The sequence below is a fragment of the Meleagris gallopavo genome, chromosome 16 (assembly GCF_905368555.1).
Source record: "Meleagris gallopavo chromosome 16, MGAL_WU_HG_1.1, whole genome shotgun sequence".
Classification (NCBI taxonomy): Eukaryota; Metazoa; Chordata; class Aves; order Galliformes; family Phasianidae; genus Meleagris; species Meleagris gallopavo.
This window is the reverse complement of record NC_139419.1, coordinates 2,085,807-2,106,624: the sequence shown is the minus strand read 5'-3', so window position 1 is coordinate 2,106,624 and position 20,818 is coordinate 2,085,807. Positions and strand designations below refer to the sequence as shown.

The 20,818-nt window shown below is 41.9% G+C and overlaps 1 protein-coding gene across 1 annotated transcript; it reads right to left on the bottom strand.

The window, feature by feature from the left end:
* Window positions 1-1,343: 1,343 nt before the first annotated feature.
* DNAAF5 (dynein axonemal assembly factor 5) lies at window positions 1,344-20,688 on the bottom strand. Its single transcript, XM_085238041.1, has 13 exons — window positions 20,112-20,688; window positions 18,914-19,098; window positions 18,064-18,188; window positions 17,583-17,698; window positions 16,746-16,978; window positions 14,775-14,987; window positions 12,518-12,661; window positions 9,331-9,499; window positions 7,514-7,661; window positions 5,771-5,921; window positions 4,397-4,553; window positions 2,624-2,815; window positions 1,344-2,105 (listed from the first exon to the last, which is right to left on the bottom strand). The coding sequence occupies exons 1-13, from the start codon at window positions 20,629-20,631 to the stop codon at window positions 1,966-1,968; spliced, it is 2,493 nt and encodes an 830-aa protein (XP_085094167.1). The 5' UTR covers window positions 20,632-20,688; the 3' UTR covers window positions 1,344-1,965.
* Between the last annotated feature and the right edge of the window lie 130 nt (window positions 20,689-20,818).

The following is a 20,818-nucleotide window of genomic DNA, read 5'->3' as shown; positions in this document are numbered from 1 at the left end:
TGATTGAGCAGGATGTCCTTGGTGGACTTCCAACGGAAGTTTATAATAAGGATTGGTTTCTTGTTGCTAAAGCAAGACCTTAGGTTGTGTTGGAAGAGCCTGTTGCTTTGCAGTGCTTTGAAACCCTATTTTTTGATAAATGAATGCTAAAAAACTCATAGGGTTCTGCTAGGATAGCCACGTAGCCTCCTGGATTTTTAATAATTGATTAGACTAAGAAAGCAATTTCACAGAATCTTAGAGCAACTGGAGGGCACGCAATCCACAGCTCTGCTCAGGTGGGGGCAGCTGGAACAGGTCACCCAGGACTGTCTTAAGTCAGGTTTTGAATTTCCCCAAAGGTGGAGACTCCACAATCTCTTCATTCCATGCAATGTTTTCTAGTGATTTTTTTTTATTGTACCTTCTGGGAAATTGAGCCAACCCTCTAGTTACGCTGAGCTACATACTTCTAACAGTTGTTAGACAACTAGAACAGCACTCAGTACAGGAATATAATTTGGCTTTTCATGAAAAGAACACCTTGAAGACCATACATACAATTTAAAATGTGCATTCTATTCTGCAGAAATGCCAAAGAGCTTTTGGATCACGAAGAAATTATTCCTATACTCTGTATCCTTAGTGTTATTGTCCCTTCTGATAGCATCTTCAAAACAGCACAGTTTTGGCAGAGGAGAAGCCATGACTTGCCTAATTTTGCTTGTAGAAGAGGAGTAGGGTCTGCTTTCTCTATCTGTTCTCTCTCAAATGTTTTTTGAGAATGCAGGTAGGTACGAAAGCAGTTTGGTTACCAACTACATCCTAAGTTGAAATTGAAAAAATACAATTTGCTCGGAAAGATAAGCAAACAGGAGGACTTCCTATAGCATAAGGAGCATTGCCAAAACTTGCAAAGCTTATTTTCAGGCTTGATACAAAGCCAGGGCATTTGGGAGATAGAAGATAAAAACCATTTTTGCCTAAAGAACAAGTAATTTAAAATACATGAGGAACTGATTTTCCACAACTTTTTTGTGTGTGCAATAAATGGCACACTATCCACAATGACTAGAGCTCACTTCATTCCATAGCTGAGAACATGAAAAAAAAACAACCACCAAACACCCCAAACCTAAATCTTATACACTACAACGGTCTTAAAATCAAAAACACAAAATATCCAGCAAAAAACTTTCACCTAATATTGGAGAATTTCACTTCCAAGTAGGATGTAAATATTGCTTGCCCTCCAAGGCACTACAGTATCAACATAAAGGTGCAGGTACTGCATATTTAATTAATGCAACATAAATACTGATAGTCTAAATGACAAAAAGGACTTTTTTTTCCACACCCAACCCTTAATTTAAAAAATGTCAGCTTTATTCTCAGTCACAAAGCATAATACAATGACAATGCAAAACACCCCTTTGGTGACACCTACTCAGAATATGTCCCTGTTATTGCAGCATAACGAGCACTCAAAACATCACGAAAATTCTGCTGCATTATGCAACACAAGTTTGGCTGTCTCTATTTCTGGTAAAACTGAGCCTCACCGATGTGACTGCAAAGCCTGAATATCAGCCACAGTCTGAAATACTCCTTGGAAGACTGAATCCTCACTGAACAACATAAATATATTAGACATTAGGTTATTACTTTTTAAAATAAATGATCTCCCTCAAATAGAAACGGTGTCAAATTCTTGAAAAATATTCCTCTTTTAAACCTTTTATCTAGAAAGCTTCCAGTGCAAAGAGAATTAAAACACTGTTTTATTGCTAGTAAATACAAAGAACTGCTCACATGGCAAAGAATGTAGACTTGTGCCAACCTGAGTTATAAATGAGCTAATATTGAACTTCTAGAGAAAAAAAAATCTATTTATTGCTCAGCCTACCTTGAGCAAATGAAACATGAAAGCAATCCGTATCAGACAGATTCCAAATGCAGCTCACTAAAAAGACCTGCAGAACTGATTCATAAAGCTGGTTCTCTGGTGGTCTGAATGTGATGCAGTAGTTGTTTACAGTAGACTGGTGTTCGGTGCTTATCTATAGCAACTTCAACTTCTCTCACAAGCAGTTCGGGATACAAAATGCTTCCTTCTTTTAGTACTTCTGTAAAACAAAAATATGGTATGAAAATCATTAGTTGCTTTGTGTTTTTCTATTCACGTTCCCCCAGAGTAGCTGCAGCCTAACCTGGGGGCTGTTGTACACGTTGAGCAGTCATGCTGCTGACTGCCCTTTCATTTGCTGAGGTCTGTATCTTGGCATTGATATGCTTGAACACTGAGTCACACACCAATCAATTCCACAGAATCTGTATAGCAAGTTGGGATATGGTCACATCCTGCAGTGGTTGCTGCCTACGTTCCATGTCCCGTTTACTGTCTGCACAGAGTTCTGATGCATCAGATATGCTGAGATTCCCACCCTGGTGAACGCTAGATGAAGCATTACATTCTGCATGCAGGTGAAAGGTCTCAGCTCCCTGTCACCAAAACCCAAAGGAAAGCTCCCAGTGACACCAGCCCACTCAGAGCACTCTCTCCTTATCAATACTATTTTCATGGAACACTTGAGAACATTTTTTTAAAAGTATTGTTAAAAATACAAATGACCGAAAGTCTTACCTAGGACTGCATTTTGGGTATCTGGATCTTGGTCATCCAGGTGTATCAACAGCTCTTGGTACAGAAACTCGATGTGACTTTTCATTGCAGATTTCACATCGCTGTCCTTCAAGCATTTAAACCAGTCAGTTAAGGTGTGAGCTGCGGTCAGTCGTACATCAGGTGATGCATCATCCAGACGCTTTAAAACCTCTGAAAAGGAACACATATGTAACCAAAGGGCACCATCAACAGAGAAGTTATCTTTCCCTTTTTTGTTTCAAAGCATAAATCTATTTTGTAACCACTGGAATTATTCTCTAACACTCGACCTACGTAGCACTATGAATGTCTATTAATTAACTGCAGAAATAGTACTTCTGTACTCTGTAAAGCACAGTATTCCTGTAAAACATTGCATTTTCAGTGAACAGATGCATCACAGACTACTTGAATAAGCAAGATGCAAAGATGTGCTTTGCTGATGGTCTGTTTATACATCTCACCAAAATAAAGACGTTTGTTGTTAGGATTTCTGCAGTACTGTGTACAAAACAGTCATTAAGACACTCAGTTTGGGAAGGGCAGATTTATTTGTTTACATTTCTGAGAACACAAACCCTGTCACATAGCATAGATTGTACTTCTCCTGACGAATTGTTTAGCAGTACAACATCACCCCAGTAGGCATTGCAGAAAACAGCTCTATTTCACAGTACAGCACTGTAGATTTGTAGCTTCTTTTTTTCCTTTCCAAACCAAATCAAGCCAACAAGTCCCGAACAACAACCTGCTACATATTCAGGTCTATTTATGGCACAGTGACACAGTTTGCTCTTGGCACTCTCAAACACTGCAGGGAGAACAATGCGACTACCATTTATATAATGCATTGCTGCTCTGCTTTCACTATAGTTAGAACATTATTTCATACAGTCTAAAGAAAGAAGCAATGCAGATGAACCTCTGGTAAGCCTTGCAGACAATAACACTGACTGAAGTTCCATCTAGTGGTGTAAGGCACAACAACATCAAGAACACTTAACGCTCAGTTCCACTCAGCTGGGAGGGAGGGCATCTGAAAATGACATCAACTTATCTGCAGCACAACACCTCTGTGACACGAAAGCCTGCAGCTGAAAAGCTAACAGAGCAGGGCCTCACAAGAAGCAGGTGCTGCTGGATTCATGCTCAGCAACACTTAGTGAGGTGTGCAGCACTTTGATTCTTTAAAATGCATACCTGTACTTCACACACTTCACGTAGTCTCACCTAACAGTTTAGGGTTACGTCTTCAGGACGTTAAAGGGGCTCTCACAGACAAAACTGTTGCTAACCATAGGGTTTTGTACAACTCTTTTTCCAGTTCCTTAATATCTACAGAATTATTTTATGGAATAAGTATCTGAATAGTTAAAATATACCGGATCAGAGGATACAGAAAGAGCACCAGAACATATTTATGGGAATAAAATAAGAAGTCAGCATAAAATCTACCCCTATTTGGAATTCAAACTGTGTAAAGGCTTTTTTTTTGCTTTCTACGTAGGATTAAAGCCATCACACATCAGTGATATCACGCAGACTTGGCATTCCCCAGTCTGTGTTAGTGCTTGCATTGCTAGCAGCCACAGTGAGCCTGCAGGTGAAGCAGACAGCCTGCACAGTGACTGCACCTATGCTCAACAACGCCCTCAGTGTTACAAACAAAACTACTAGAAAGTCTCAGGGAAAAGCAATTGTAACTATACAGTACAGACACATCTCCCCCAACCCCCTAACTCTTATACGTACCAGGGTAAGTCTTGCCAAGCTGGATTTCATCCATTTGCCTCCCACAGACTTTTAAAATACCACCAACAATGCGGCAACCCATCAGCCGACTGATTTTAGAGTCCTCGTCCAAGGCAGCAATAATTTGGGGCATTAACACATCCTTGACTTTTAAGATCTAGGATTAATGAGGAAAGCATAGAAGAACAATAGCTTTTCGGTCAGTTTAAAGAGCTATACTCATTGCTTACATAAGTTATTATTTGGTCTGAAGATCCTGGCTTGCTCAATTAAAAAAAATAAATAATTATACCTAATATACCTATACGTCCTGAAGTTACACAGCTCCATTTTTGCCTGGAAGTAAGCTTGGGAAAAAAAAACCTACCAATATACCACACAGTTCATGAGCACTCAGTACATGTGCATATGAGTTTTCTGAAGCTGATTAAAGCTTTAGACTTACCTGCCTTTTTATTAAAAAACAAACAAACAAAATATAAATCCTGGCAAAACTTTCAATAATTTGGAGCTGAGGCAATTGAGGTACCAGTAGATGGTGCTCTTATTCTAAAAGGAAGTTTTAAAATAAAGACCATTTTAACGTAACACTGATTCATTATTTGTCTTCAACGCGTACATTTTCTGTGTGTTGATGCAAAAGGGCATCGACGTCGCCCATCGATTGAGAAAAGCATTTGAACACAACAGCAGCCTCTGATACCTCACAGGTGCTTAAGCCCTTTGTTCGATTAAGATCTGTTATTGAGACTGTAAATGTTGAATAACATTGAGCATGTTCCCAATGCACCATTTTCAAGCACCATTTTTGTGAGCAGACAAGCTTCAACCCTCCTCTGATTCCACTGATCCTCCATCACTATGGCACCTCGCATTTCTTTAAGGATACTCCCTGCCAGCTCTCTGCATCAGTTTCCATAGATACCCCTCAGGTTCCATCTCAGCTCCTCCTGCCCTTTCCAGAAGTCCTTTAGATGATTTTCCCAAACAGCCCCATGGGCTCCAAGGCAACCAAACAAGCTGTCACTGCCACGTGAAGCAGCTCCAGTCCCAGCCATGTCAGCACTGCACTGATGATGCTCACAGTGCTCTGTGTCAGCACTGCTGTTGTGCCAGGACGAAGCCCTGCAGCATTTCGTGGTGGTGAGCAGAACCCAGCACAGAGCAGGCCCTGGCTCTGCTACCAGGACCCATCATACCCTCACTGCTAATCATTTCACTTGTTACCACTCCGTTGCAATTAAATTAATTATGAAACCTACGCGTCCATTTGAAAACATTACAAACAAGAAGGATCTTTTTTTCTTCTTTACATTTATTTTGTTTTCCTGTGCAAGATTTCAGAGTACATTTGATGAAAAAGAGAGAATTTACCTCTTCTGGTGCAAGCATCTGGCAGTGAATAAGGGCCCAAAGGCATGACACAGCTGTGGTGCGGATGGCAGCTGCTGTCCTCCCAGCATGCCACTGCAGATTAGGAGCCAGGATGTCTTTTATCACAATCTCCAGGTAGCTAGGGAACAGCCTGCAGCCAAAAATAAGAAAGCAAAATAAAGGCTCATGAGGAAGTGGTAAAGAGACTGACAGGATGCAAAAGAGAATTTTCTGCCATAGAAACACAGGCAGAAAAGGGGAAAAAAAGATTCTGTAAAAAAAAAAAAAAATCTTGTAAACATGATTATAACATATGTGATAAGCCCTTCATAACTTAATTTTTTGAGGTAATATGTAAGCAAATACCAAACATGCACAGAAAGGAGAGGCCAGACTTCCTCCCACTCTAGATGATGCCCATGACTCACTGTTATCTGGGTGCTCTGCTTACCTTCCCTCTGTCTCATTTTCTCAGCCTGCAAGGCTGAGATCACACTCCACGTGAGTGCTGATAGGATTCATTAATATCTGCGAGGCCTTTTGAGACTGCCCAATAAAAAGAATTCACAGTGTGAAAAGTATGAATGCGATTGCTGAGACCAGAACTGTGACACTGCAGGGAGACCCCAAATACGTAGCTTTCCACTGGTGGAGAAGCCTCATCTGCCTGCTCTGTAAGTGGATAACAGAGGCTCTGGTTGTCCACTTCATCCCCATGCCTCACACAGCAGCTGGGAGCTGCACAGCACACAGACCACAGAACAGTACCCCTCCCTGCTGCACGAAACCTTGTCACAGAAATGCAACTGGGTGCTGCCAGACCTCTGCCACCCACTGCACACACACCTGCACGGTGGGAGCCCACACACCTGGCTGCTGCCTGCTCACCACAGAACGGAGCAGTGCACGAGGCATCGATCTGTGCCTCATGTCCAGCAGGTGGCACATAAGGCTCAGTAATAACAAGAAATCTGTAGTCCCAATAAACACATAGAAATTCATCAAAAACCTTTGATTTACTATTTTAAATACATTTCTCAGAGTTCATAATTCCCAATTAGAAAATTTGCTAGAAAAAAGTATCGTTGATGATCAGTATCATTCCAAATTTCCTTTTAGTTCCAAGCAGTTCCAGAGCAGAGGTAAGTTCCATCAGCATCACGTTAACCATAACTCTGTGCTGTTTGGGAGAATATTTGTTCTATCACTTTGAAACAGAATTGGGAAAGCAATAGCTGGCAGCTCTCTGACACAATAATGTCAGATTCAAACAAAATTTGATGATCATACAACTGTGGTTGGTATAATAATGAAACCCTTCCTATATAAACTGTTGTGCAGCTAAACAAATCACCGCCAGCAATGAACGTGATTTTGTAACAAGGAATTACTGTTATTTCACCATATTCTCATCACCATTAAGATGTACTTCTTGCTGCCTCAAATGCAAGTAAATCCTCCTTCTCTCTACTTTCAAGTCTTACTGTTATAAATGCTTGTAACTTGATGTTAAATATGAGCCAATTCCATGAGAGGACATACAGTGCTTGTGCTATTGGTGCTCAGAGACATGATTTAGTGAAGGGTTGTTAGAGTTAGGCTAGTATGGTTGGGTTGTGGTTGGACTTGGTGATCTTTGAGGTCTTTTCCAACCTGAGCAATTCTACGATTCTATGTAGCCTATGCATATAATGATACATAGTTCTACAAAAAACAAAAAACAAAAATCAGAGCTCTGCTTACCCCTGGGAATTGATGGTCTCATTGGCTTTCTGGAGCAACTCTGACAAAACAGTGAAAAGTTTTAAGCGCATCTGGGGATCTTTGTTTGGCTGCAGACACGTCTTCAGAACGAGAATAAAGTCATGGAGAGCTTCACCTATGACAGGACCTAGAAAGTGAGCACATAAGAATACAGTTAATTTCTATTCAGATGTTTCATATACAAGCACTTTAAAATGTGTAATATGCGTGATGCTAAAACAGCATTTAACTTTGCACTCACAGGAAAGGCCAGGTTTGAAAGGGTCAGCCTCAAAACTTGTGTAATAAAATTACTGCAGCCATATTATTTCTCCATGTTTAAATAATGCTCCTTTGCATTTGACAAGAGAATCTAAAATGCAGTGAATTCTTACAAGCTATTATTTGAAGCAAAAATATTTTCCAAATTCATGCTCTAAACTATTAACGTTTTCATCTCCTCTGATGAACTCTTTTTTATCACTAACCAAGAAGCTAAGAAATAAGCCCCAACGTGGGAAGAAGTGATTTGGTCGGAGGAAGGTGCTGCCCTTCTCCTAGACAATGATTCATATCTGCATGGTTTTTAAGAGGAAGACACTTGGACCACTGACTTGCTCTATTCTGTGAGCTGCTTGCTGTGGAATGCTGCTTGCTATGAACTACCTTCCCCTAGAAACTTCTCCAGCTTCACTTTCTTGTGATACACACTCCACTCAAGTCCCATCACTCAGAACCTGCACAGGAAGAGACACAACACCTGGGCCTTTCCGGTGACCAGAACGTTTTTCACACGTGAAACGCAGAGACTGAAGTGTTCACCATTCCAAAACAAGTTCAATAGCATTTAGTAGTATCTGGAAATGTAATGATTAATTAAAAATAAAATAAATCTCCAACGTCTAGACTTAGGCAATACGGGGTGAATGTTAAGCTGCAGTTTGCTAAATTTCCATGTCGACAAGTAGGTCTTTATTTTCTTAACATTTATTTGAGATATATTGCTTCATGTGAGTTTTGGGGCATTCTTAGGACACTTATTATATCATACTGATAACACCAAATCCAACAGATGGGAAATAAACAAAATAATCTACTCTGCTAGTTTCAGAGTAAGCACACATTCCTGAAAAGCAGCAAAAACTGAGACATTGGAAATGAGTAAGCCTGATTACACTGACTAAAAAGCAGCATTCTGTGTGGGAATGATAAGAGAGAAAAAGAAAAACAAACAAACAAGCAGATTAGCCCTAGGAGCTGCCGTGTTAGACAGAAAACCCAGACAGCAGCACATAACCAGCGTGGGGGGCAAGTCAAAACGTCTGCCCAGACATTTTATGATTTATTTGCCACTAAGGAGAAGCCAGACGACTGTCTAGGAGTTCCTCAGTCATGGGAAGGGGAATGCAAGCATGCAGGGAAGTTGGCTTCTCAGTGCTTGCAGTGAAAAAACTTCTTGTTCATTCCACAAATAAGAAAAGTACGTAAGCCTTGAAGTCTGAGAGCGCGTGCTTGATTTATCAAGTCGCCTGATATGTGCTGTGAGGAATAAAGGAAGGCTGCTTTCCAACACCACACTGGGGTTAGAGTTTTCTTCCCAGATTTCAGATGACAGAGGCTCCTTGCAGCTGATGGGTCCTTTTGGAATTGGAGCTGCCTGAACATTTTCATTTTTGCTTTTCATCGTTCTTGCAGAGCTTCTGAATGCTACATTATTCATTATAGAATACCAAGTGTCTGCAGGCTACCGAGATCGTTACTTTATCATTCCATTTTTGAGAACTGGATGGGCTATCACAGCACTAAATAAGTCTTACCTGAATGAGTTGCAATGACATCAAACTGCAATATTTCTGGAGAATAGCAGGTCCAACTGTCGTGTGACACTGAGACCCATTCCAGAAGCTGAAGGATATGCTGTCTGTAGAGGTAAAGAAAGCCATCCAACTGCTGCACTTCAGCTAATGAACACATTGTTTCTTCCGCCTGTTAAGAAAGGAGAGGTGAGATACTTCATCTTAACTGGAGTGCTGTTTGAAAAACAGGTCAATCATTGAAACTCTCTGTTACACCACAGGAAAGGGAAGGGATTCCCACACTATTTAAAACAAATATTTGTCCTGATCTCAGAGCAAAATTGTAAGGAACACAGCAGTGCAGGACCAAAATTAAAGCATCTCTGATCCATTTGAAAACCTATCCAAAACCCAACCAAGCCACGAAACCATTCATATTAATTTGAGCAATGCAGTGATTTTCTCTCGACTTAGCAATGCTTTAAACATCTACGTAAAGGCAATTTCCCACACAGACATCCAGGCCCATGGCAGCTACCAAAACTACTGCCACTACTGCCCAGACAGGGCAAGGAATTCCCTCCTCTCCTCCTGCTCTTATGTTTTGCTTTTTCCCCTTTCAAACTTCAATGAGGCAAAAAGCCGTATAGAAATTCTTGCAGGCAGATGAGGAGCGTGCTGAAAGCACTGCCTGCAGCACTACTGATTTCAGCAGACAGTGAGCCAAGAACGAGGAGCCAGGCATGGTTGGGAATCCCAGTAAGGAACAGCACATCCTCAGCACGGCCATCAGTTCCAGCAGGGAATGCCGGAGCAGAGATCTGTGAGTGACACCATTGGACTTTAAGAGGTGCAGCAGGGCTGCACATCACAGCCATATCTCTACTGTTTTTGAATTGAACTCCACCACACGTGTCAGCTAAAACATGTCAAGGACCACTGGAGTATTGCTGGCTAATAGCTTGCCAGACAAAGGTGTTATTATGGAAGAACCAGATGTGGAGAAAATAAATGAGATTTTTAAAATAAGTCAGTCAATCCGGATTTGCTAGGAACAAAGGTTATTCATAAAGCAGCTTTGCCTGCCTCAAGCACAGTGAATTTTTCTTTCTGGAAGCATTCTGTGAGCCAGTCAAAACAGAATAACCTGAATGTAAAATACTCATTTATCTGCAAATCAATTGAAAGATGTTATATGACAGAATGTGTCAAGAGAGAAACCATTCTCCATTACCCCCCCATCCACAACACCTTTTGTTCTTTATTAAACAAAGGAGGCACAAAACAATGCTTCTTTCAGAGGTGATTTAAAATAAACTATTAACTAGTTTCACATGTACAATTGCAAAAATTGGAGAGAAATCAAATATGCCAACAGATTGCTGTGCATCTTCTCATTCAGAAGTGTCTCGTAGTCAATAAAAAGAATAGCAAGGGTGATTTTCTTTCATATATTTGAAAGCTAGCAAGTTTAACAATGTGTTATCTTTACACCAGTAATCAACACATGCTCAGAGAAGAACTGAGACAGCATAGGATACTGGTAACAAAACAAAGCCTTACCTTTAGGTCACCAGTTACAGCACTGACAAGCTCAAAACATGCCTGACTGACTGTAACATCTGATTTAGCTTCAGTCTATTGGGGGCTGTAAACCATACCCCTCATCGCAGTTCCTCAGTGCTCAGTTGGTGGTCCTGATCTCTTCCCTTAGCCCCACGCAACTAGAAACACTGATGGCTGCAAAGCCAAAGGGCCAAGAATCAGCAAGCTGGAAGAGCACAGATGCCCATCAGTCACATCAGCTGCAGCCTCCACTGTCACTCTGCTCTGCTGTCTCCTTATCTTCAAGTCTGAACTGAAATTCTATAATGCAAATCTTTGAATCATTCTTTTTACTCTCAAAATCTTTTGACCCTGAATGCAAGAATAGCAACAGGGGAGAAAAGCAAAAAGCAGCAAGCTTTGGTGACAAAGTTATACATTGCAATTATGTAAGCTTGTCGCCAGATACTCTATTTGTGTAGCTGAAATAAAGGCTAATGAGAAAAAAGATTCTCATTCAAAGTCCTGTCAGCTTTAAAAGTCAACTGTAACTGCAGGAACATCCTAAACCTTTAATAATCTTGAGAGATTAACTTTTTTGTTGATGAAAACCAGGATTTACCTCCATGAAACGGCTTCCTTTGCAGGAAGATGAATTCACATTGCTAACTTTACAGACCACTTAAGGGCTAAACAGACAAGATACTGGAAAACACATCAGATCAATCTGTCTGAGGTTTACTTGGACAGATATTCTGTTAAAAAAACAAATACAAAAACCACAAGGCCAATAAATGAAATTAAATAAATGCTGCTCTCACACTGGCTCTCCACGAGACAGATCTTTATGCTGTACCTCTTTGTCCTACAAAATATTTTTAATACTTGTTCTGTTTTACCTCTTTCAGAGCAGTTTTCTAAGTGTGTGCCTCATTGGAGGCAGCCTGTCAGCTGGGGGCCATAAATACTGATGGTGCACAGGCCTCTGGAATAGCATGCCTGGGAGCAAGAGCAAAGGCAGTAGAATAGCCATCACATTTAAGAAGCACATTCGAAGAAAGACAACTTGGATGGGTCATGATTATACTACTTGAGGAAGGCTTGCTGATTTATTTAGCTCAGGGAACTAAGAGGAAGAGAAGAATAAGGGGGTGAGAAAATGTGTAGCCCAAAAGCTCATCTATTATCAGGGCATCTACAGATGCCCTTCACTTTAAAGCATTCCTGCAATAACATTTAAGCTTTTAGTTCTGGTCAGGGGTAAAAAGTTCAACTACTGTAAAATCAGTCAGATGTGTGTTTAAAGAGAAAAAAAAAATGGATTTCATTATTATTACTATTATAATAATTAATAATAATAATAATAATGCTAGTCCTGCTTTCACTCCACATAATCTCAAACACTAAAAAAGAATTTATCCCATGTAGAGGTTCTCTTGGTTGTCATTAAGAGTCGGGAAGAGATGCACAACAGAGCAGAGTTAAGGTCAGGCAATAGCAAATAATTTCAGAGTGTACCAATTTTGTGAAGGAACTCTTAGTGAAGGATTTCTATGGTTTAAAATCTAACAGCCACATAAAAAATTATGGCTCTGTTTAGACAAAGCACTTTATCAACATTAAAAGAAGGAAATACAGCACACTAAAACAGTTTGTATCTTACCTTCTCTTTAAGGTGCTGAGAACTTGGTATTGCCATCACTGTCACCAAAACTTTCATGAGCTGCAAGCAAATTTCTTGGCAGTCTTCCTGGCATACTTCGATCAATGCTTGTACACAACAAAGCAATTGCTCCATGTAAAGGACCTTTTATTAAATAAAAGCATATATTTATTATCTTCATTAGAAAATATTATCTTTAAGAGCGAGATAAGAGAAGTGATAATAATAAAATCTGAGTGCTGTATAGTCTTCTAAATTAGTCACATCGATCATTCGATGCTAGTTCTCTTGGTGACCTACATTCTACTTTCTACAGAACACAACATAATCTTCCTGCCTTGTCCTGGCAACAAAATAAATGATCCTGCTCTTAACACAATTGCTCCATTGCAAATAAAAACATCAAAGCATTTTGCTGTGCTTACAGGTAGCACTTTCTCATTCTGAAGTGCAATTTGTTAATTAATAACATTTCTTATAACTTTTTCAAATATTATTCCACGTCTGACTATTTCAACTGAACAGTAATGGTTAAATGCATAAAACAAGAAAACCCGAGTATCTGCTTTTATCTTTGCCAATTTATCTCGTTCACTGCAATATAATGCCTGTTATCTTGATCCAACTGATGTCAATGGAAGTCAATATTCTTGTCAGTTAGCTTGCAGTAACTTCTATGATAAAGTGCACTTGATATTCCACGAAGCTGTCAGACTACATTCAACTAACAGAAGGGGCCATTGTTATAAATTTATTACCAAAAATAAATCAAGTCTAGAAATAGTTTAGCTATCCATGTTATTAATCTCATGGACACAGTCAATCCTTAGCTAAACAATGTCTATGCAGCATTTGCTCTCTATTTTAGAGACAGATTGTTTTCAAACCATAGGTTAGAACAATTTCACAATTCCACCGAATGCTTCGACTCAGATGAATGCGTCTTCTGTACAGCGCTGCCTGGAAGTGCTGAGTGTAAGGCCTCCTAGCAATTCTGCAGATACACCTGGGGGAATTGCTATTTGAACAATCAGGTTATAGTGCTTCCAGTTATGTGAGTTCCTAATCATCCCAGGCTTCACGGAGATTAAGGTTAATTCTCTGCATCACTGGTGTATATTCCATTAGGGAAGAAACCTAGAATAACTCCACATGTATATCTTACATTGGCCCAGAAAGATAATTATGCCAGATTCAGTCTACACACATGAATAACTTTTGTAAAGGGACTTTTGAATCTCATGAAGACAGAATTTTCTGACGGCAACAGAGCAGTCTTTTTTGGCCATCTTAAGGCCAAAAGCCTAAGAAACTTGTGCTGCAATGAAAGGACAGGACTGCATTTGTGGGGAAGGTGGTGAGGATTCCTCACAGATCTATTTCCGCATCTGGGCAAGTGTGGAGGAGAAAAAAAAAGAAGAGTAAGATGAAAATAATAATTATAATCCTAGAATTCATTCTCCATTGCACACTGAAGAGAAGCTCTCCCCTCCTTATATAGGCATGATGAATATTCTTCAGATGGCAGAATGGCTCAGCCATTAGTAAAGGTCCATTTGAGAAGAGATTTCTAATTTATAAAGGCCTCCTTGCTAGAATCTAACTTAATGAGAAGCAACCAAGCTGAACAGAATACAGAACATGCTCTTAAATGTACAGGTAAGCAGAATACTGCTATCTTCTTTTTAAAATGGAAAACAGTATACAAATTAATACAAAACAAAAATAAGAAATGACACGAAAAGGGAATCCTTCCTGGGAAGCCAACATGCCAGTCTCTATGGACTGTGGAAAGCTGTCCACTGCTAATGATTAAAACACATACTATTGTTTGGACTGTGAACACAAGGAATTTCAAAGCATGGGTTGAATTCTGGCTCTGGATTGGCCAATGGAGAATGCTGTTTGTACAGTGCATTCTGAACAGCCTCTTCTTTCCTCCTCACATCTCTCCATTTTTCTCCCACAGTATGAAGCATCCTACATCAGCTCTGGAACTTGAATCCACGTCTGCTAAGAGGATGGATTGCCAGCAGTTTTTTGGGAATGGTTTGATCGGGAGACCACAACTAGGAGAAGAACGAGTCTTGGTAAACTCCTGTCAGTCTCAGACATGTCTACAGATACATCCTGAGACAGAGTGGGCTGGGTGTGCACAGGAAAGGTAAGGGAGGACTTAAGGAGAACAAATGAAAAAGTGTGTTCAAGAAGCACTGGTCCAAAGCTTGGAAGTGCCACGTTTCCCTAAGATCCTTACCTCCTCAGATTGCTGACAAACTCCAGCCTGTGACAGCGTGGCGCCAAGATCGCTCAAATGAGGCTGCAAGATTTCTTTTGGGCTACCTCGAATCACTGCAGCAAGAACCATTAAACAAGATGGCTTAGGTGTTATTTCAAAGGCTGATGTGATTAATTTCAAAGACACTTTAGGACTGACAAACGTTCCAATCAATTCTGCTGCCTTCACACACTGGAAAAAAAAGAACAATAGCTATAGAGAATTCTTCTGGAAACACAAAGACCATTCAATATATCATCGGGATTTTTCTTTTTATGATTCCAGCTGTTACTTTAAATGCTGCAGCAGTTGCCTTGTAGGCCTTTTTCCATTCGCTCAGGAATTGTTATACGTGTGAAGAAATTGTCTTGACATGTGTTCAGTAAACACATAATAAGGCATGCAAGCGCCCTTCTTGGCCTCAAACTTCCATGTGAAAGTAATGTACAGAAATGAAGTGTACAGCTTGCAGTGTAATTAAGTCTACAGCTCAAAATAACCAGATGTTGCAGATTTACTGGTTTCAAGTCTTTCTCCAAATGCTGTTCTCAGGCACGTGCTCTCCGTGCACCCACTCATTCAAAGCATCAACAATAAATACATCAATGGGATTTTTTGCTATTGTACTGTATTTTGGCAGTGATGTGACTGATTTGGCTTACTGTGGAAGCACTGCCATGGAGCTCTCACTGCTTGCAATCTCTTCTTTAGCAGAAAGGGCTGAAATTGCTATCCATTCCCCATGACACTTGTGCGCTTTGATCCCATCTCTGCCTGCAAAGCATGCTGTTCTTACGTGACACACCAGCACATCAGGCCTTACTGATCCCTAACCCCAACCAGTGCATTACACAGACGCACTTTACACTGTGCAACAGGAACATTTCCTCCTAATTCCTTTATTCAGCAGTCGGCTCATTTCCCCAAACACAAAAGCCCTTTATGTACGTCACTTCCACTCTAGTGATTTAGCCATGTATGTTCAATTGAACCTAATTAAAATTTGAATCAATTCAGGAAAAATCAAGGGAGGGAAACGGCAACTGATATTGAGACAGAGTATAAAGCCAACAAAAAGAAACTGCAAAGGAAAAACAAAGACTTGAAGAAGAATCATTTCAGACGTGGATTTCTCAGTCTGCATATGGCTAAACCAACAGTGGGAATGAAAACAAAACCTTGATTTGGGAAATCCATTCTATTTACCATCAGCTGGACTACTTGCATCCAGAGAGTGGAAAATATTCTTCCAATTCCCCAAGGCAATACCATTTGCAGCTTTGAATTAAATTACGTGATGTTTTTATTATATGTATTTTGTCTTGCTTGTGTAGAAAAATGAACAGATCTTCTCTAAATATTGTAAAGACAGTTTGTATTGCCTGTCTGGCCTCTGAGAAATTCATCTAGTCCTTTCAGTGATATAAATTTTATTGCCTTATTACTGAACCAAGCCTTGAGAGCAACAACTGATACACTATTAGATAAAAATGATACTAATTATTCCTTGCAAAAAGGTTAGGAGTTTTAAGTATGCAGACACTGACTGCAGGTATGGCGTGGAACAAGGTGGGTTATGCAGCAGGGGGAGATGGTCAATTGAACCTGAACGGGCATGACCTGCACATGTTTCTGAATGGAATCTGTTGCCACAAGGCTTTTACAACTTAATCTGCTTATGATTTTTATGGAGATCATTTTTGAAGCTTCATGGAGTTGGCATATAAACTAAACAGTACTTAAATCATTTTATTTCATACCAACAATACAAGAATGCATTTATTTTAACATAGTAATTAAATACAATTTATACATATTTTTAACACCCATTAAAAGCTGATCCTGATGTCACGGGGAAGCTGCAGAGACCCATGGTACTGCCATCCCTCACACAACGCACCCAGGCACACAACAAAGAGTGTCTCCACGAAGCATGTAGCAGATACTTACATTCCTAACCACCTCGCTTTCTTCATCCAAGCACGCTTGATACAAAGTTCTGAGAAGCAGCTCCATGTGCTGTGTTATGTGGTCCTCTGCGTGCAGCAGTAACACATACAGAAGCTGGGATGCTTTCACTCTCGTGCTTTCAACCCAGTCTGTTAGATCACGGCAGAGAGCTGGAAGGACTTTGGAGAGGTTCCTTGACACGAGTTCCCGACACCCCAGTCCTGGTCGAGTCACTGGAGAGGGAAAACAAACCCACAAATTATTCACAACACAACGACAGCCATGTGGAAGGAAAAGCCTCGGAAGACTTTAGAGACTCCAAGATGAGCTCTGGGAATCTGCTTCAGTGTGGAAGAAGATATTCCAAATGCTGCTGAGGATTTTACATGTGCAAGTCGTATTTCTTTAATAGATATTGCAAAATTTTAATTCCATGCCACTTTGAAAATGTACATATATTTCTTACTACAAAGTGGTTTAAAGTTTATGCTTTAAGATATTTACAGAAGAAAAGGAAGGAAACGTACATGAGTATGGCACAGTGCCCACTTCGGAAAATGCTGCCTAATAACTTCTGTGATTTCCTTTTAATTGTTTTGACAGCACAAATGCCATTGAAAGAATTAAACTGAAGCATCAAACAGAAAGACTCTTCTGTGCAAGCTCTGTGGAATCACTGAGTTAAATATTATTTGGAAGGGGGAAAAGAAAGGCAATTGCTCTCAGGTCACTTTTTTTCCCCTTTTTAAATGCAAGTTCTCCAAAGAAAACAGTGCTAAGCCAATCCCCGTCAGCATTACCTACCTGAAAAATCCCTACTTTCTGTGCAGTACTCACCTTCTTTGGGATAATGAGATGGTGGAACACTAAAATCCATCTTATCCTTCAGATCTTCTTCATTCTCCTTCTCCCACTGCAAGCCTATCTTCTCCCAATAAGTCCAAGCTAGTGTCCTAGGTACAAAATAAAATAAAAATCATGACCCCCCACAGGAAAACATCTTAAAATGAGACTTTTGGAAATTATGACTTCTTGAATTCATTTGGAAGAATGGGAAGCAATGGGAAGAGCTGATGCTTATGTACTCAGTGGACAGAAGTCACTTCTTCTAGATGGTAATCCCAGCTCTGCCTCTCTTACCGTCTCCATCCCTCACACAAACAAAAGTCACCAGAGATTACACTATCAGGAGTAGGTTTTCAAATGTTTGATTTTCTTCCACATAGTTTATCTATAAACATAGAAATAATTCCACACAAAGGAAGGGAAGCGGAGGGGAAAAAGAAGAAAAAAAAAAATTCAGAAGTGTTCTGCTTACATATTTTCAGGAATGTCATCAGTAATGCTGCTGAGTAACAGAGGGATCAACTTGTGAAAGTAGGAGTATCTGTCCCGGAGGTGCAACAGCCATTCTCCAATGACAGTTGTTACAGCCTGACGAACCTGTGTGGATTAAAAATGAGGGAACAAAAAAATAATTCATTTTTAAAAAGTCAGGTAAATACTTCAAAAGATAGAAAGAATAAAAAATTGCTTTTGGTATCTAGTGCATGAACAGTCTGTGATAATGACAAGAGCAGAGGATCTCCTCACTTGCAGCATCTCAGCACGACCCCGTGCTCCCCCTTGTGTTCTCTCTCTGACTCGGCCTTAGATGAAGTACTGCACAAGCACACTTGTGCTTTGTATCTCTCTGAGAACATGAGAAATGTACATTCCTTTTGAATTTGCACTTTTCCAGCATTTCTCCAGAAGACAATTTTATCCATTTACTATAACGGAAACCAAAGTTAAGTAGCTTGGATGCACCCACTCAAAAAATAAATTACTTTACTTATGATTACCTAAAGGACTACTGCAATTGCATCTTACGAAGGGACCCAAACTGTGTTTGTTAAGCATCTAAAAAAACTACAGAACAAAATCCCGGAGAGATCTGCCAGAAGAATTTAGACAGAACTGGAGGCTTCCTTTAACATTAAGGTGCCTACACACTACAACAGTGTGCAGAACCAGACAGCAGTGGAACAGGCCATCCATCTGCTTTTGGGTAGTCCACAGCTAGACCCATATGCTGAAAACAAATGGAAATGAAGGGGAAAAACAAATGGAAAGCTAGATTTAAAATAACAGCCCCTGACCCTCCCAAAAAAGAAGAAAACTGACACCTTGGGAATCTCATCAAATAACCGTTGGGCCAGATGAGACAGAACATCATCCACAGACTTCCCATTTCCAAACTGTATCACTGCTCCAGTAGCCTGAATTACATCCACACGAACTCTGTAGTGCTGGTGTGAAATTGTTTGCATTAAGGGCTTTATCAGAGATTCCGACTGCATATGGAAGTGCTCTGTTAGGAGAGAGACAGAAACTTCAAGTACTTCATTCTCTACACGGGCGACACATTTTGAGCAGAGTGATTTCTGCAGCACTGTGAGCAGCAAGCTGATGTTCACATTATATTGGAGCTGAATGCCAGCCCACAAGCATTTCTCCTCCACTGAAACATCATCACCCACACGCTGTAACTGCTCATGGAATCATAGAATTGTTTAAGAGTTGGAAGGCACTCTTCAAGGTCATCAAGGCCAACTTCTCTGCATTGAGCAGGGAAACCACAGCTCCATCACTGCTCAGATTCTGTCCCCTAAGCTTGGGTGTCTGGAGGGACGGAGCACTGCCACCATTCTGGGCACCCTGTACCAACACCTCACTGCCCTTAGCATAAAAAAACTTTTTCCTTATAACCAATCTAAATGTGCCCTGTTTAATTTGAAATCATTTCCCCTTGTCCTATCACACAGACCCTTGTAAAGAGTCTGTTCCCTTCTTACTTACAGCCCCTTCAGATATTGAAGGCTGCTCTCAGGTTTCCCCAGAGCTCTCCCTTTTCCATGCTGCACAGCCCCAGCTTTCTCAGCCTGTCCTTGTAGGAGACGTGTTCCATCCCACAGGACATTTTTATGGCCCTCCTCTGGTTCATATCTGTGTTGCACTGAGAACTCCCATGTGGATGCAATACTCCAGGTGAGGGCTCACAGCACAGAGCAGGGGGGTAGGGTCACTTGTCACCCTGCCGACCACACCTTCAATGCAGCCCAGTGTACGGCTGGCTCTCTGGGCTGGGAGGCACAGTGCTGGTTCATGCCCAACCCGCATCCACCAGTAGATATCCCTGCTACAGTTCTTCTTCACCGGATCCCCCTCGGGGCTGACAAAGTGCTCCTGTGAGACCGTGCACAACGTATTTCTCTTCCCCACTGCTGGCTGCATCTCTGCAGGCCCCGGCCCCAGCCTGGTCCCTCCGGGACACCGCATCTCACGGCACCCCGCGGTTCCCCCCGTGCCGCCCCCGAGCCCCACCTGGCACGGCCTGGGCGCAGGCCACGGCGCACCCGCAGGCCTCCCGCCTGACCTCGGCGTAGTGGTCGAGGAGAGCGGCCTGCAGGATGCCGACCACATCGGACAGGTACGGGGCCACGGCGGCCCCGCCGCGCCGCAGCAGCAGCCCCAGCAGCTGGAGCAGGCCGAGGCGCAGCTCCTCGCACGGCTCGGCGCCGAGGCGCTGCGCCAGGACGGGCAGCAGGACGGGCAGCGCCTCTCCGGGCCGCTCGCAGCAGCTCAGGCCGTGCAGGAGGAGCTGCAGGGCGAGCTCCCGGCACCGCTCCGCCGCGTCCCCCGCCAGGCAGCGCGCCAGCGGCCGCACCAGCTGAGCCTCGAAAACCTCCCGCGCCGCCTCCGACGATAGAGGCCGTTCCTGCACCTCGGCCCGGATGGCCTCCAGAGCCCGCAGCCGAGCCGCCCGGCCGCACTCGGGGCCCTGCAGACAGCTCAGGGGCCGGCTCAGGGCCTGCGCCAGCTCGGCCGCCCCGCACGCCGCCATGCTGCCCCGGCGATACGGAAGCGCGGCGCCGTTGCTAAGGACTCGGCAACGCTTTACGACGGCGGGAAACGCTTTACGGCCGCGCCGTGCGCGCTTGGAGGCAGGCCGCCCCTTGGGGCTGTGTCACGTGGTATGTGCTTCCCTTCACACCTCCCTCTCCCCCCCTTTTAATAAATAATTTATAGCG